General features: G+C 40.2%; 1 protein-coding gene across 2 annotated transcripts in view; it reads right to left on the bottom strand.

Moving 5' to 3' along the window:
• The window catches only part of LOC127161517 (oxysterol-binding protein-related protein 7), a 56,416-nt gene that overhangs the window by 3,595 nt on the left and 34,350 nt on the right, over positions 1–18,471 (bottom strand). For both annotated transcript variants that reach the window (XM_051104268.1, XM_051104270.1), the window contains exon 18: positions 16,139–16,283. In XM_051104268.1, coding sequence (XP_050960225.1) covers positions 16,139–16,283 — 145 coding nt within the window. The remainder of the gene's footprint in view (positions 1–16,138; positions 16,284–18,471) is intronic.

Raw genomic sequence — 18,471 nt, 5'->3', positions numbered from 1 at the left:
AGTCAAACCATTTTTGAATAATGTGCAAACGATTTTAATGAAAAGCACACAAAAATGGATGTGAGGCTATATCTCTGTGACGCTTTGGCGTATTGAGACCAAACTTGGTGTGAGTCTACCTGCAATTTTATCAAAAAATGCTATATTTTATGAATGCATTGCTGTATCTTTACCAAACTTGGTATGTGTCTTCGGCCCCATGCTCTGACAGTACTCAAAAAGATTGGAGGCAGTGCCACCTTGTGGTCAAAAGTTAATGAAAGTAACTTTTGAAAAATTAAAATTTGATAAATGCTAATATCTTGTTTAAATTGGCCTACTCTAATGAAACTGGTCTTGATATATTCCTTGGATCATGCCAAGAACATCAATACCAATTATGCCATAAATTGGATGAACTTCCTTACCGCCATTTTGATTTAGGTTGAAAACCTAAATTTTCTAACTCCTCCTAGACCGTTACTCCAATTTTCACCAAATTTGACTCGGATCATCTTCAGACCATGCTGACAAAAAGTTATGGATTTTGTGTCGATATACAGTAGGCAACGGTTTTCATTTAGTGCATCAACAAAATTGCTATAAAGATGCCAAAACATATTTGAGGCCGTATTTCTGAAAAACTTTGACACATTGACCTCTCACTGACCACATCACATCAATTTGCTAACAGCACCACCTATTGGTAAAGAGTACCAAACCATTCATTAACTATTAATTATGAAATTTCCAAAAATGCTAATGACCTTTGATTACATTAGCCTATTGTAATGAAACTGGTCTTAAAATATTATTTGGGTCATGCCGACAACATGGATACCAATTATGTCATTGTGGGCTGAACTTCTTGTCTGCCATTTTGATTTATGTTGAAAACCATATCAGCTCCACAGCACATCAATTCCTACTTTACCTGATCTCCCTCCCAGCAGCGAGGAGCAGTCAGATGACAAGTGGGCTTTTCCAAATACCCACATTTGCAGGCTTTGCACTTGACCACTTGTCTACCTACACCAGGGGTGTCCAAAGTCCGGCCCACAGGCCAAATGTGGCCCGTGGACAAATTTCAAATGGCCCGCAGCTTGTCTAATAAAATGCATTATATGTGGCCCGCCAAACATAATTTACAAAATATGCAGTGTCACAATGTTAACACAAGGTGACAGCACTAGATTTTTTACAAGATGTAGCAGTAAAACGCATATGCGCTGCCATTTCTTTACCGCACAAGAATTCCTAAATGCACCAAAAGCGGGAGAGCGCAACTTGCGAATCGCACCGGAGCCGCATGGACCATTATTAGCTCTGCTTAAAGACAGCGCAGCGTGAACTCAGAACAAATGCGTTTACTCTTTGACTGATCTCGATCACGCGACCACTAAACAGTGCGTTTTTTTTTTTTTTTTTTTAAATAAAGTCTCTTCTGCTCACCAAGCCTGCGTTTATTTGATCCAAAATACAGCAAATGCAGTAAAATTGTGAAATATTTTTACTATTTAAAATAACTGCTTTCTATTTGAATACACTGTAAATATTATATGCAGATGATAGAAAAGGAACAGAATAGAATGAGATGCCGGGATGTACTAGGATGTTGGTGGTAAATATTTGTTGTGCAATAATGTACAATAATCTTTTATTTATATAAAAGGTTATTGTACATATTTATTGCACAATGGGGGGGGGACATTTAACTGTTCATAAGGTAGATTGCCTGGGGGAAAAACCTGTTCTTGAGCCTGGCTGTCCTGGTATTTGGGGCTCTGTAGTAGAGCTGAAAATCTTTGCTGGGACCCGACGAGACCCGTATATATGGCTAATGTTGGCATTCTTTTATTAAATTTCACCTGCAATCACCGTCGCGTTGAGGCTGGATTGTGGAGAGAAGTAGCGAAGCAAATCCCGCGGAGCCTTTATCTTAATTTCATTATTGCCAAATACCCATCTTAATTTAGGCGCATTGGCCTAGTGTATGCCTAGGCCTATTTAGAGTGCTGAGATGTTACGATGTTACAGAGGACTTATTTTATTTATTTGTTCCAACTTCCAAGTGGCCTATAGCCTAAGTTAGTCATGAATAAATTGTTAAAACATGTATAAATTACTCATTCTTGACAAAAGGCAAATAAGCTGTGTGCTTGCGCACATTTGAATAATGTCGGGCTGTGAACGGGTTCGGGCTTTTAAAAGGCTGTCAATCAAAATGTACTTGTCGGGCTCGGGCACTGTCGGACCTAACTTTTAAGGCACGATTACAGCTCTACTCTGTAGCACCAACTAGATGGCAAAAGTTCAACAAGGGGATGACTTGGATGTGAGGGATCCAGAGTGATTTTCTGAGCCCTTTCCCTTACTCTGGATGTATACAGTTTTTCAAGGGTGGGCAGTGGAGAACCACTAATCCCCTTGGCAGTCCGAACCATTCTCTGTAATCTTCTGGTGTCTGATTTTGTAACTGAGCCAAACCAGCCAGTTATGTTTGCACAAAATGTGCACAGAACAGACTTGATGACAGCTGAGTAGATCCGTTTCAGCAGCTCCTGCGGCAGGTTGAACTTCCTTAACTGTTGAAGGAAGACCAATCTTTGTTGGGCCTTTTTTTTTTTTTTTTTTTTTTTTTAATACAGTGGAGTTGATGTGAGTCTCCCACTTCAGGGTCTGGGAGATGATGGACCCTAGGAACTTAAATATCTCCACTGCAGCCACAGTGCTGTTTATGATACTGAGTGGGGAGAGTCCGGGGGGACTGAAGTCTGGAAGGACTGAAGTTTTGAACGCATTGAGCTCCAGGTTTTTAAGATTGCTCCAGACAGGCAGCTGCTCAACCTCTTGTTGGTAAGCAAGAATGGGGCCGTCCTGAAATAGGCCGATAAGTGTGGTGTCATCTGCAAACTTCAGGAGCTTGACAGAGTGGTCTTTAGAAGTGCAGTCATTGGTGTACAGGGAGAACAGCAGTGGGGAGAGAACACATCCCCGAGGGTTGGTGGTGCAGCTGTTTGAAGTGAATTTCTGTCAGAAAGCCAATTCAATGACAGATAGAGCTAGGGACAGAGAGCTGGTTTAGTTTGGTCTGAAGGAGTGTTGGGATGGTGGTGTTGAAGGACAAAGTGAAGTCCACAAAAAGGATCCTCACATAAGTCCCTGATTTATCTAGATGTTGTAGGATGAAGTGCAGTCCCATGTTTACTGCATCATTCACAGACCTGTTTGGTAAGCAAACTGCTGGGGGTCCAGTAAAAGTCCAGTGATGTCCTTCAGATAAGCCAGAGCCAGTTTTTCAAACGACTTCATGATGACGGACGTTAGCACCACAGCTCTGCAGTCTTGTTATCTTGGAGTTCTTTGGGATAGGGATGATGGTGGAGCGTTTGAACTAGGAAGGGACTTCACACAACTCCAGAGATCTATTGAAGATCTGTGAAAAGATAGGGGCCAGCTGGTCTGGTCTTCAGACAGATTGGTGTCACTCCGTCTGGGCCTGGTGCTTTTCTTCTTTTGTTCCTTCTGAAGCACATCTGGCGCACATCATCTTCACTGATCTGAAGTGTAGGAAGGGGGAGAGGGGGGTTGCTGGAGGTGTTAATGGCTGTGTAATGAGATGGTCAGAACAGGTGTGGGAGGTTTCGAATCTACAATAAAACTCATGCAGGTCTTCAGCAAGTCGTTGATTCACATCAGGTTTAGCAGATTTGAGTTTTTGCCTGTAGGTTTGTACAAGATAAACCAGGCAGTGATCAGAGAGCCCCAAAGCTGCCCGTGGGACAGAGATATGGACCCTTAATTGCTGTGCAACAGTTGTCCAGTATATTACAGTCTCTGGTGAGACATGTAATATGCTGCCTGTATTTTGGCAGTACACACTTACGAGAATGAACTAGCAAAACTCTAGCAGCAAATACAGTAGATTAGAGGTATTGAAAAGTGCTTCTAGATTGGAACAGCACATCATCTTTAACACTGTTACATCTGTACACCACCTTTCATTGATGTAAAAGCATGTCCCGGTGCCACGCGATGTCCCCATTGATTCTGCATCGCGATCAGCTCTAAACAGTTGGCAGTCTGGCAGATGAAGCTTGCTGTCCGGTACGGCAACATTCAGCCAGGTTTCCGTGAAACACAGAGCAGCGGAGTTTAAAAAAAAAAAATCCTTATTTGTCCGGGAGAGCAGAATGAGTGTGGAGTGTAGAGTGGAGATTCACTAGATGGATACTAGGCAGTTTGATCAGCATCGCTGCTCCGCCAACTACAGCGTTCAGCAAAAGGTCCAAATAATTTAAAACCAAAAATCTGAGGGCCTTCCGTCACTTTGACAGATTACACTGAGGGTGATCCATTGTAAATTTAAACTATAATTCCCACCCCTGTCCAGTTGGTGGCGAATGCGCTCCAGTGTGGCAGTAGAGCACTGGATCTAGAACAAAAATGTACTGTTCATTCATCAAATGAACACAGCATAGACCAAAAGATCAACTGGGATTTACAAAATCTATATAGGTTCATAAAAATGAGAATATATTAAAATCACTGTCACTGCAGGGTGTGGTGTTGAACATAAAAATATGCAGTCTCATCTGTTCTCTTCAAAATAAATGCATAAGCCTATATTGTCCTGTAGGTTCATAATTAAAAATGAAAATGTGTTGTTATAATTTAAATATGAAAATTTAAATGACGGGTAATAATAGATTATGACGAAATGTCAAGTCAAGTCACCTTTATTTATATACCGCTTTTAACAATACAGAATTGTGACAAAGCGGCTGTACAGTATTAAATAGGAAATAGTGCATCAATAATGCAAAATGTTTACGACCCTGTCAAAAATGACACTTTCACAAATGCGTTTCGCCCTTTAATTTACCTTTAAAAAAATAATCCAAGTTAAAAAGTTATGTTGATTTTAGTCTATAACAGGGATGGGCAACATTGTTCCTGGAGGACCACTGTCTTAGTTCCATCTCTAATAAAAAAAAAATAAATAAAAAAAAAAACAATCCTAAAAATGTACGTTCAAATTCTCTTTATTTTACAATGATTCACAAATGAAAATTTGTCCAATCAAACATTTTATAGATTAATACGGTCCCCTGTTCACTGATATAAACAACACTATATAGAAAACTTTGCTGAGCTGTGAGATTTCACCTGAGATTCAGAACCAAATTAGAGGTGGTAATAATGACTTAAAGAAGGTACTGTAGCATCACTGTTGCTTTTACTCAGAGATAGGTAGATCTAATAAATCTGCTGACTTTAGCAATCTTTGTTGCAGTATATGCCAGTGGTCAAAAAAAAAAAAAAAAAAAAAACGAAAAAGAAAAAGGAAAAGTTTGTGTTTTTTTGGCATGTTCATTTTTATGTTTCAATCCCAAAGATTTGGGGATCTTATTGTGGCTTCATGTCAAAACTGCTGAAAAGTGAATGTGCATCACTTTGTAGACAGCTAATACTTTTTGTTCTTCAGATATTTCCTTTTATATACACAATAAGTTGAAACTAGAACTGTATCTTGTGTCCTTCTATCAAAACAACTGCAATACACTGAAAAGGTCAAGTTGAGGCACACTGCTCTCTGTAGTGTATTAAAAGGTGTAGCTGATTGTGATTTCACTTTTTTTTTTTTTTTTTTTTTTTTTTTTTTTTAAAAAGTGTGGAATGTGGCTGTTTGAGAATAGTACAACGAGCTACTTCCCGGGTTGGTGACATCACAAAACTTTGAAATTTACATTAACCCAGCCCCTGGGAACATGCAATAAAGAGGCGAGGCCATGTTGTGTTGCTTCAGAAAAGAGAAAGGGTTGTTGCCATGCCATCAAAACTAGGGTTGTAAGAAGAAATCTAAATCACATATGAACCGTAATTCTGTCTTCTAATGATTCTAATGGATTCACAAGTTTCAAAATCAATGTTCTAAACTAGTGGTTCTTAATCCAGTTCATCTCGTCCCCACATGCTCTGCATCCCTTTCCCCCCTGTAACTCCGCTTGAGCCCCTGACCTATACGGTCTAGATACCGTTTACATGGCTACGAAAAGTGTTAAACATGGACACGTATGCAAGTGCCGTGGTAGCGAGCAATACTGCTGGCAAACGCTTCCTACAGTTACAAAATAAATTAAAGCTGCAAGCAGCGATGAAAGGGCCCCCGCACCTGGGTAATGTAAATGTAAAACATGTAAACATGTTAAATGTAGAACAAGTTACATCCTTTTGCCAGCAGTTGGCACTATGATTGAAACTGAATATTAGCCTTAAGATATGTTTAGGCCAGAACGTGAAGTTTGGGGCAGATCGGACATTGCATGTTTAAGTTAGTGTAAAACAAGTCATTTCCTGTTGCCAGTAGGTGGTGCTATCATCATAACTGAATATTGGCCTTTACATGTGTTGAGGTCAGGACTCTTATCGAACAAGTGGTTTGGGGCAGATCGGACATTGCATGTTTAAGTTAGTGTAAAACAAGAATTTCCTGTTGCCAGCAGGTGGCGCTATGATTGTAACAGAATATTGTGTTCAGGTCAGGACTCTTATCGAACAAGTGAAGTTTAGGGCAGATTGGACACGGCATGCATGAGTTACAACAAATTCTTCTTTCATGGCATTAATAGCATGCATTAGCACTTACTAAGTGCTGCTAGCATGTTTTTAGTATGTTTAGCACAAAATGGCATATTTTGCTGTGCTTTTAATAGTCCATCACAGTGTTAAACATGTCACTTCCGGTTGCCAACAGGTGGAGCTATGACTATAACCGAATATGGAGATGTAGATATCTTCAGGCCAGGACTCTTATCAAACATGTAAAGATTGGGCCAGATTGGACACTGTTTGCATGAATTACAACAAATGAAGAGGTATCATATTGATCACAAGTGCAGTATGGAGTACTTAAAGTCTCAGTACTAGGGCCATTATTTTTTACGTATTACATGTTACCCTCAGGAAACATGGTGTTCGCTTTCACTGTTACGCTGATGATACTCAGCTCTATATTTCTTCGCGGCCCGGCGAAACATACCAGTTTGAAAATTTAATGGATTGTGTAGTTGAGTTGCATTTTTTCATCTCAAAAATATATCTAAATTACGACTTATGCTCTCAATGTCAAATGCCGAAACGTTAATGCATGCATTTATAACCTCAAGAATAGATTACTGTAATGCTTTATTTGGTCATTGTTCAGCTTGCTTAATAAACAAACTCCAGCTGGTCCAAAACGCAGCAGCTAGAGTTCTTACTAGAAGGTATGACCATATTAGCCCGGTTCTGTCAACACTGCACTGGCTCCCTATTAAACCATTCCTGGCTAGTGGAATGATCTTCCCACCACTATCCGGAATGCCGACTCCCTAACAACTTTCAAAGGACTGCAGAAAACTACAAAAAAGTATAGTACTTCAGTACTATACTACTAGACTTAAAAAAAAAAAAAAAAAAAAAAAAAAAAAAAATTGTTCTGCTCTTTTTCCCTTTCTAGCTTGTACTAATCGAAACAATGTCTGTTATATGGTATTATGAGCACTTTCTAAGTCGTTTTGCCTCTTTAGGACAAATCGACTGATGTATTCCCCACTTGTAAGTCGCTTTGGATAAAAGCGTCTGCTAAATGAATAAATCTAAATGTAAAATGTAAATGTAAACATCATATAGATTTTAAAATCTTTCTAATTACTTATAAAGCCCTGGATGGTTTAGCTCCTCAGTACTTGAGTGAGCTCTTATCACATTATAGTCCCTCACGTCCGCTGCGTTCTCAAAACTATGGCAATTTGATAATACCTAGAATATCAAATTCAACTGCAGGCGGCAGATCGTTTTCTTATTTAGCGCCCAAACTCTGGAACAATCTACCTGACACTGTTTGGGAGATTGGAATTTCTCTGGATTTACACATTTTTTGTATTGTCAGATTGACTGTTTCTCATCTGTCTCTTGAAAATATCCGATAGACTCTCTACGGGGTTCAGGTCAGGCATGTTGGCTGGCAAATCAAGCACAGTAATATCATGGTCAGCAAATCTTTTGAAAGTGGTTTTGGCACTGTGGCCAGGTGCTAAAGTCCTGCTGGTAAAGGAAATCAGCATCTTCACAAAGCTTGTCAGCAAATGGAAGCAAAAAATGCTCCAAAATCTCCTGGTAGATGGCTGCATTGACTTGGCTGCACTTGATAAAACACAGTGGACCAACACCCAGCAGATGCCACGGCACCCCAAATCATCACTGACTTTAGAAACTTCACACTGGACTTTAAGCAGCTTGGATTCTGTTCGTCTCCTGTATTCCTCCAGACTCTGTGATCATGATTTTAACATGACATGCAAAATTTACTTTTATCTGAAAAGAGGACTTTGGACCACTGAGCAACAGTCCAGTTCTTTTTCTCCTTAGCCCATGTAAGATGGTTCTGACATTGTTTCTGTTTCGGAAGTGGCTTGGAGATCCTTTTCCTGAAGACGTCTGAGCGTGGTGACTCTTGATGCTCTGACTCCGGCTTCGTTCCACTCCTTGCAATGCTCTCCAAAGTGTTTGAATTGGCTTGACAGTATTCTCAAGCTTGCGGTCATCTCTGTTGCTTGTACACTATTTCCTACTCAATTTCTTCCTTCTAGTCAACTTTGCATTTAATATGCTTAGGTACAGAACTCTGTAAACAGCCACCCCTTTCAGTAATGACCTTGTGGGACTTAGTCTCTTTGTGGAAAGTGTCAATGATTGTCTTCTGGAACACTGCCAAGTCAGGAGTCTTCCCCATTATTGTGGTTTCAAAAAAACAAGCGATACCCGGAATATATACCGTAGGGATGGTCATTTAATGAAACTCAAAGGTAATTATTCTAATATTTTGAGATACTGGATTTGTGACTATCATGAGCTGTAAGCTTCAATCATCACATTTAGAACAAACAAACAAAAAAACGTTTGAAACGTACTTTACTTGTAATCTAGAATATATGAAAGTTCCAGTTTTTGAAATAAGTTACAAACAAAAAAAACTTTTTCACAATATTTACAGTTTTTTGAGATGCACCTGTATACATACATATACACTGATGCTATCGGTCTAATTAGATTCAATGATCTATGCTAAGCTATGCTAAAAGTGCTACCGCCAGACCCGGAGATCGGCTGAATGGATTCAAAAACAGTAAAACTCACCTGTTTAACTCTAGGGGAGTTTTATTTTCAAAAAAAGTGGAGTGTTCCTTTAATTTTTTGGGAATTGAGGAAACTAATACTTTAAGTTTTGCATGCAAAACTATTGTTCAATCTGGCTTGATAAAAACTTCAGATGCTCAGCAGTCTGTGATCGTCATTGACTGATTCTCCTTTTCATGACTGGTCATACCTTTTCAATAGGAGACAGATCTGGAATGTAGGCAGACCAGTCTAGCATATTCAGTCTGTGTCTATGAAATCACGCTGTTGTAGCACATGCAGATTGAGAGCTGGCACTGTCTTTGATCTAATAACCACTGACTTCCCATGAAAGATGCCATCTTGATTACAGGATGTGTGTCTGTACAATCCCAATACATGTCTCCATTTCAATGGTACCTTTGCACATATTCCAGTTTCCAATGCCGTTTGCTCTGCTGTACGCCCATACCATGACAGTCGTTTGCTTTTGCATCCGTCACTGAAGAAAGTCTGGATGGTCCCTTTGGTCTTTGGCCCTGAGAACTCAATGTCCATTTTTTTCCAGAAACAAGCTGAAACATGAACTCGTCTGACCACAGCACACAATTCTCTGGCCCAGAGTACCCTATGGCATCACTGCACAGAAGTGATGAATTTCTGTTATCTAGCAGAAAGCTATACAAGTTGCATTTATTGATGCAGCTGCAGAATGTGTTAAATAACAGCAGTTTTCCGATGTACTCCTGAGCTATATTTAAAGTGCCCCTATTATACCATTTTAAAGGTTGCTAATATTGTTTTAATAGACTCCCAAAACAGGTTTACATGTATGCAAGGTCAAAAAACACTTCAGTTTTCTCTAAAAATAGATTTAATTTTACCCCATTTCTAAATGATTCATAAACGACTCGTGCGAAGCTGTTCGAAGAATCAGTCTCTCTAAACCCCTCCTTTCCGTGAGCCCTCACTGCTGTGATTGGTCAGATGGCGCAGTCCTTTATGATTGGTCTACCGCGTACGGCGTGTCGAAAAACGAAACGCCCATTGCCATAACTGACTGACAGCCCTGGATACTTGTCAATACATAGAAAAGATGGCATCGATTTTACCATAATTCCAGCCAGAGTCTGACGATGAAACGGCTGAAGTGGCTGATCGACAAGTTAGCACAGTCTGCTGTGGAAAGTTCTCGCAATTTGCTTATGTAAGCGAACCGTGCACACCACTATGTTGTAAACTTCAACACTGTATAATGCATTAAGGCGGCTTTCACACCGAACGCGGAAAATACTGCGCTGGTCACTGGGTTCAGTGCAGCCCTTCAGAGCACAGCGGCAAAAGTTCATTTGAACAACTCATTTGTACTTTGTCTGCGGCGTGCGTGCTCCGCAGCGCGTGCGCTTTGGTCGAGGCAGAAACAAGCCGGGTTTCATAGCACAGCGCTTTCTGCATTCGGTGTGAAAGCCGCTTTGTGCGCCATTCTTTATCATTACTCCAACTAATGAGACAGACAGACAGTCAAGCTGCATCAATCACAAATTGTCAGACTACAGTGGGTCCACAGCTGAACAACAGAACTACAGAAGCGTGAGTTAGCCGGTTAGCAAGACATGTGCAGGGTTGTTACACAACATAACATACACAACTACTTATTTTGAACGATCGCTAGAAAATACAATCTTCGTAGATTCATCATCTTTTGGAAGTGAATATAAAACAATTTTACTCACAGCGTAGGATACAGCGTCTTCCGTATAATGTACATGTAAATTTCCATGTGACGTAAACCACATGGAAATGTATGGGCGGGCAAGTTGTTCGCGATGTAGAACGTGGGTGGACATTATGCAAATGTGTTACTTCGTGACGTGTGGACGTAACAGAAAAAGATTCAAAATCCTGACGACTCGTTCAGGCAAACGTGAGCTGACTCTTTTTTTTGATAGACAATAACTTTATTTATCGTGCACTGTCAGCTTCACAACTTTGCAGATAGTTTATGTTCACATACAGCTACATGAAACACTACATGAAAGATCATATTTGAAAAGGCATAATAGGGGCACTTTAACACAGCAGCATGACGGTTTCTTATGCAATGCCATCTGAGGGCTCAAAGGTCATGCACATTCACCTGAGGTGTCTTGCCTTGCCCTACACAGAATGAGATTTCTCTGGATTCCTTGAATCTTTTCACAATATTATGTGTGGTAGTTGGTGAATGACCTACATTCTTTGTTTTTCTATTAAGAAATGTGATTTTTGATTTTTGATTTTTTGACACATTTGTCATGAAATTTCGCACAAAGTGATAGGACATAATTCAACTTTGCTTGCAAAGACTGAAATGTTACTTTAACACCCTAACATGATGTCCTCGCCTTTTTCCATTTCACCTGTGAAATGTGAACTTACTGCAAACTGTTACAAAACAGTTTCACTTGGATATTCTATGACCTTTTCACTTTTATTTTGCTTTTAACTTTTTTGGAGTGTTACAGCCCTGGAAATCAAAATCTTGTTACTTAAAGTTGTCATTTTGTTGTTTATTTACAAAATAAAATTAAAAGTTGGCCACTAAACACTGGATTTTTTCTTTGAACTTTAGTCAATTAAATAAAGATTAAAGAGATGAACAGTGTAACGTCTGCTTAGGATCATCGATGATCGTTTAGGACCCTTTTAGCCTTTTGACATTTGCATATAAATTACAGACGTGGCCTCACGTTCTGCGTTTATATGGGTGTTTAATGGTCTATGGTTACCTCCTCGCTATTACAAAGATGCTAAACAGATGAACTCTTGTCTCCCCATTTGAAATTCAAAGGCATTCCATGGAGGAGGCAATCACCAGTACCAAGCACCAAAATTGCTTGGTGACCGGCAGACTATCCCCACGTCACAATACACAACACACACACAGAAACATTTGCTTCATATAGACTATATTTAACCAGTTACAAATGTATTTGGTGCATGCATGTGTTGCTTGTATGTTTCCATACTATATTAGCCCAGTTACCCCTCGTTATTTTTACTAGTTAACCTCTAAATGCTTATTTTCAATGTATGAATGTATCTCTGGTGTAATATCTTCTAGATGTTTCATTTATTGGTATCAAAACGATCTGCTCTTTATTTTCTAAACAATGGTGTACACCATGCGATTAGAAAATACATCTTACTGTTTGTACTACATTTTGGATAAAACTGCATCAATCCCCCAGGCCAGCAATAAACATGCAAATAGGCCATAAATGGAGACAAAGAGAAGTTCCCGCTCAAAAATCCAAGCTTTGTATTGGCCAATTCTCCCAAAGGTGGGTGTGGTCAGGAAACTATGAAAATACCCTAACTCAAACCAATCATTGCTAAAACTCTGAGACACTCTCCATGTCTACCACATCAGGACACTTTTCAGCAACAAAGCCAATGCAAATAACCTTTACAACTATTTGGGTGTGTGTTTTAGGTTGAGCCCCTTTTTAAGGTGATTTTGTTTCTCTGATGATTCTCATGAGGTCACTGGTTAATTGATGTTAAATACTGCCATTCTTCTCTCCATCTCTTTTCTCAATTTCTTCCTCTATGTACATGTACAGGTGTTTGCTTAGTTCCCTTTCGATACTACACTCGTTGCTACTCTCGTCGATAAAAACACTGTGTTGCTAGACGCAGTGAAACTGCACAGACATTGAATCGTGCAGTGAAACAAAAACCAATGACTTGGCAGCGGTGCTGCACGAGCCCATGCCAACGAAGCCCGCCAAAGCCTGCCAGAAGGGGCGGGGCCACACAGCTATATTAGTGCCCACTTCGCCATAGGATCCTCAGATTTCTTCTCCTTCAGCGACGGACTACAACATCTTCGATCTTCGAGACAGAAGCCTTCGCCATAGAAAAGCCTTGCGGCGGATTCGGGATCTCTCTGCTCAGCTGACTCGCCACCTCTCTTTCTTCGGCTTAACGCCAGCTGCAGCCATTATCTCTCTTCCCTGCTGCCATCTGGCGACCCAAAAAAAGCTGATTTAAAAGAGCAAATTTAACGTCGTTGTTTCAAATGTCGCACCGTTTCTATAGCTCGTGCAAGGCGAGTGCATTTCCTGCTTGGGGAAATCCCATACAGAAGCCCAGTGTTGGGGAAAGTTACTTTTAAAAGTAATGCATTACAATATTGAGTTACTCCCTTAAAAAAGTAACTAATTACGTTATTTCGTTACTTTTTATGGAAAGTAATGCGTTACTTTACTTTTGCGTTACTTTTTAAATCTGGGCAGGGCTTGCTTGTTTGTTTTTAAATATAAAAAGTTCTATTTTTGGCAAATGTAAAAGCCTTTTCACACAAAAAGCCTCAGGCTTTGAGAAAAGTAAATTCACGTCTGTACAGTAGATCGCAGAAGGAAAACAAATGTTAGCTTATCTTGAGTAATTTTTGCTTATTAGTATGCTTGAATTGGATCATTGAAGGTCGGCAGCAAAGACATTGGATAACTGCTTAAGACATTGGTCTCCCCGTTCTTTCCAGAGGTTCACGGGGAAGTGAACTAAAGACTAAAGTCATCCTGAAACCGAGAAACGGATATGTACCTAGAGTGCCCTCAATTATGGGCACAGGTGTTTTCTGCACTCCCTTCCTCAGAGAAGGATCAGGAGTTGAATTTACTCTGCTAGGTCAGGGGATTTAAAGATGTACATTGAGCGGTCCGCTTCCTTAAGGCAGTCGAAACAGCTCTTTGTTTGCTTCGGTGGCCGCAGTAAAGGACATCCGATCACGAAGCAGAGACTTTCTAGATGGATAGGTTACTCCTCCTTGGGTATGCGATGTCCCATCGGGGTACGTGCCCACTCCACCAGAGGCCTTGTCTTGGGCGTGGTCTAGTGGTGTATCCATTGCAGAAATTTGTGCGGCAGCCAGCTGGGCCTCGCCGTCCACCTTCACTAGGTTCTACAACCTGGACGTCCTTTCCTTTCTGTGTAATGGAGCTAGTCCTGTGCATGAGCGAGTTAGCATGCCATGAGAGTGACTTCAGGCTGTTTTGCTTTTTGCTGTACTATAGGCCCCCAAGGGGTGCCTGGGCAGAAATTTATTAGTCGTTCCTCTACCATGGCACGGCGTGTATGGAACAGTTCCCATAGCGTCTAGCGATGCAGTACGAGTGTAGTGTCGAAAGGGAACGTACTCTGTTACTGTCGTAACCTTGGTTCCCTGCGATACAGGAACGAGTACTGCATTACTGTCCGTGCCATGTCGGTGCACGACTTAGTTGTCGTTTCAGTTGAAGTAACCTGAGGATCCTACGGCGAAGCGGGCTCTTGTATAGCCGTATGGCCCCGCCCCTTCTGGCGGGCTTTGTCGCATAGGCTCGTGCAGCACCGCTGCCGAGTCATTGGTTCGTTTTGTCACTGCATGATCCAATGTCCGTGCAGTTTCACTGGGCTATTAAAAGAGGAGAGGAAAAAAAAAAAAAAAAAAAAACCCCATAGCGTCCAGCGACATGGTACTCGTTCCCGTATCTCAGGGAACCAAGGTTATGACAGTAACAGAGTATGTTTAGTTGTTAGCTGCAGTTCCATTTCTTAAATTCCATATATTCACAACTGATTGTCTCTGTGTGCTGTTCACAATTTGAAGTCCCTGAATGTTTCATCTTGCTACATGCTACATTTTGAAGTTTAGTCAGTACCAGCAGTAACTTAAGTAGGAAAGTTATTCTTTCTCAGCCAGAAAATAACCTCTCCTAGAATTGATAATTATACTGTCTATTCAGTGGACGAACAGATCAAAAAATTGTAATGTTAATTCTGCTACAGTTAATTCTGAGATCTGATCAAAATACTCATGATTAATTATAACCAGTTATCATTAATCAAATATTTTCCCCTTTGAGCTAATTTGCTACAACAGATAACGTTCTTGATTTTATGGCATTTTACAAAACGTCCTGACTTTTCTGGAATTAGAGTGGTAAATATCAGGTATGGTTTACTTGTTTCGTTTGCTGAACAGATTCTGCGTTCAGGAAAGACAAGGTCTGTTCACATCTCTGTGGTTAGATCAGTGTGCTCAATAATGTGTTTTCGACCTTCATTATGTATGTTTTGATTATACTGCGTTGTAAATGAAATACAAATTATCAAAACCCCACATTATTTTCCTCACATTCTTTGTTACCTGCCTCAAAGTAACAAATCACATAGATGGGCCATTAGGGGACGGCCCTTTGTCTCTCAGGTGTGAATACCGGCCACTGTCAATCCCTCGCATGCGGCTTTCCATCACAAAACATGTCTTCAAAAATTTAAATCAATATATTGTTTTCGGTGAATGACTACATAGGATAATTTTCTCACCATTTTGAAGTAAATATTCTAGCCTACAACACAGATTACTCAAAAGCCTTGTTCAGGACTATTAGTATGGGTTTTATGGCCTTATTTCAGCTACATTTATTTTCCCAAAATTTACTAACCACGCATAATCTTTTTTTTTTTTTTTTTTTTTCCTTGCTCACATATTGTTTGCAGTTACTGCTTGTATATATATATATATATATATGTGTATATATACACACATATATACACACATATATACACACATATATACACACATATATACACACATATATACACACATATATACACACATTACACACACACACATATATACCACATTACATATTGGCCAATAGTGTGTTATAAGTAGCTGAAATAAGCACAAATGTCAGAGCATGTCAAAACATCTAATGGGGCCCAAAATCACCTCAGACCCCAGAGGGTTATATGAAGAGATTTATGTTATTTATTTGATTTGGGGTTTGCTTTAAAATTTAAATTTAGTTTGGTTATATTTCAATTTCACAAAAAGCATGCAACATTTTGTTGCATTTTCTATTAACTTCCATTACATAGTGTAAGTTTCTTTTGTGGTCTATAAATAAAAAAGGTCATACAGCATTAAAACATCACAAGTGAGGAAAATACAAAAACAACAACTTACTTTGACAAATGTTATCTTGCAGGTGCATTCATCGTTGTTGAGGTTACGAATGACGACATCACCGTAGTGCTCAAGCCATCTTTGCTGACTGAACACATTGTGGATGCAAGTGACTGCTTTATTCCACTCATAATGATCACCGTAGCTGAAGAGGAAAAATGTTTTTTTTTTTTTTTTCAAAAAATTAATCAGATACACAGTGACCAGATTATTAAGATCATTATATGGAATATACAGTAGTACACTACTCATTGACTGAATAAAATTAACTGGTTTCCTTGGATTTCTTTGGGTCTTTGATAATACAGATGGGGCCTTTAGGAACACGTGTTTTCACACGGCAGCACACAATTAGTCACGTGTGACTCTTCATTAGCATTTGAGTGTACAGATAAAAACTAGATTAGAGCGTTAGATGTGTGTCAGACACTCTAAGAATGAACTCCTGAAAAATTACAAAAGATTAAGCCAAAAAAGTAAGACAGAGAGTGAGATAATAACAGCAAACAAGTATAAACAACAGAGGAACAACTTGCATTCATATATTTCTTCTGAAAATATACATTTTAATACAAACGAAAAAACTCGAACCTCTGGATTAGCATCTGGCTACTGGATCACCACTGTACCAGCTATCTGCAGTTTTCCCTCTAAAACACTCAAGGACTTTTTAAAGGAACTACAACTGAAAAACACTGCACAACTGTTGATCTTCAGTTGCTAAACAAAGAGGTGAGCCCTATCTGGCATAAAACAATACCAAAAACCGTATATTCAATTTTATTCAAGTAAAATCTCTCATCATTATAAGCTAAAAGCTACAGTTAGCTGCAGTTCTGGCTCGGTGCCAAGTCTGATCACCATGGCGACCCTGGCCCAAACAGAGTGCAGGGAGGTGTGTTACCCAGAGAAGTGCAGGAGTGTACAGGCACGTAAAAAACACAAAGAGAAAACTCTCAGAGACAATCCTGATGTTTTGTATGCCGACTATATTCAACTCAATGGGAAAAGAATCAAGAACAACTTCATTTTCCACACCACTATGATTAAAGCTTGGAAATTGGCCATCTGTGAGGAAAACAAGCATGTTTTTAATGAAGGAATTGGCCGAGGAGGAAGATGAACTATTTGTGAAGATGAAATGCTAGACACAGACAACCCCATTCTCACTATAACCTACTATACTAAAGGTACCTTCTTACTGCAAGGCAATGAAGCGAGCCTGAACTAATTTGAGGAGATTTTCCCCTGCTCAAAGCCAGAGTAGAGAAGGAGAGAGACGAGACCCATGTGAACTGCACAGATTCTGAGGACGAAGGCCCGATGAATCCTTCACCTTCATCATCTGAACGTCAACTGAGAGACAGTTTAGCCCTACTAGAACTGGACTTCACTGAATTCAGAGAACACATTCAAGTCAAACTATCAGACACGCACAACACAAACAATTACATCCAAGAGCTCAAAGATAAACTCCAGCAGCTGAAGAAAAACACCAGCTCCTCCATTACCGAACTTACAAGAGCTCTCAGAGAACTGCAAGAAGAAAACCGAACTCTCCGCTTACAGTTATGCAAACTAGAGGAGGACACATAGAAAAAAAGAAGAGAACTTCTCCAGACAGCTGCAAGAAATGAAAGAACAATTACAGAAAAACACAAAAAACACTACACTTCACTACGATACAGTTGCTACTACAGACAAACCAAGCTACACAAACACAGAATGCGTATCTACAACAAACACACAGACACCTGCAGCAACACAGGCCTCACCTACCCAACCTCCAAAACCTGATCCAGATGTTCTCCTTCTCATGGACTCTAATGGAAAATTCTTGGACCCTAAAAAAGAGTCCCGATTCATAATCTCCACGCTTCTCCCAAGACATGACACACCACCACACATCATCTACAACATCAATGCTGAACTTTCCCGTGGATGTTCTGTACTCCCCAATGTACATCTGGCCCACCACCATCACATCGGCCCCCAACACCTGTATGATGGACTTCACCTACATAAAGACGGAGTGCGTATTTTTGCAAAGTCCCTAAAAGATGCAGCCCTGGGCTGCAGCTCAGCATCACCGAGACACTTGTTACCAACTCCACGATACCACCAGCCCATTCACCCCTACATGCCCAGGAATCCCCCTCCGGCCCCAGTGAGGAAAGACATTGCATGGACAAACACCACACAACGTCCACTACATCCACCAACGGCTCCCTACACACCTGTAAACCTGCAGTCACCAACTTCACATCCACCTACTGGCCATCAAACCCCCCGTAAGAAAGAAGAAACCAAAAACCACCCTACACCAAGAGAAT

This window comes from Labeo rohita, unplaced genomic scaffold (genome assembly GCF_022985175.1).
Source record: "Labeo rohita strain BAU-BD-2019 unplaced genomic scaffold, IGBB_LRoh.1.0 scaffold_66, whole genome shotgun sequence".
Taxonomy (NCBI): domain Eukaryota; kingdom Metazoa; phylum Chordata; class Actinopteri; order Cypriniformes; family Cyprinidae; genus Labeo; species Labeo rohita.
The sequence above is the reverse complement of the archived record's forward strand: the minus strand, read 5'-3'. Positions and strand labels throughout refer to the sequence as shown.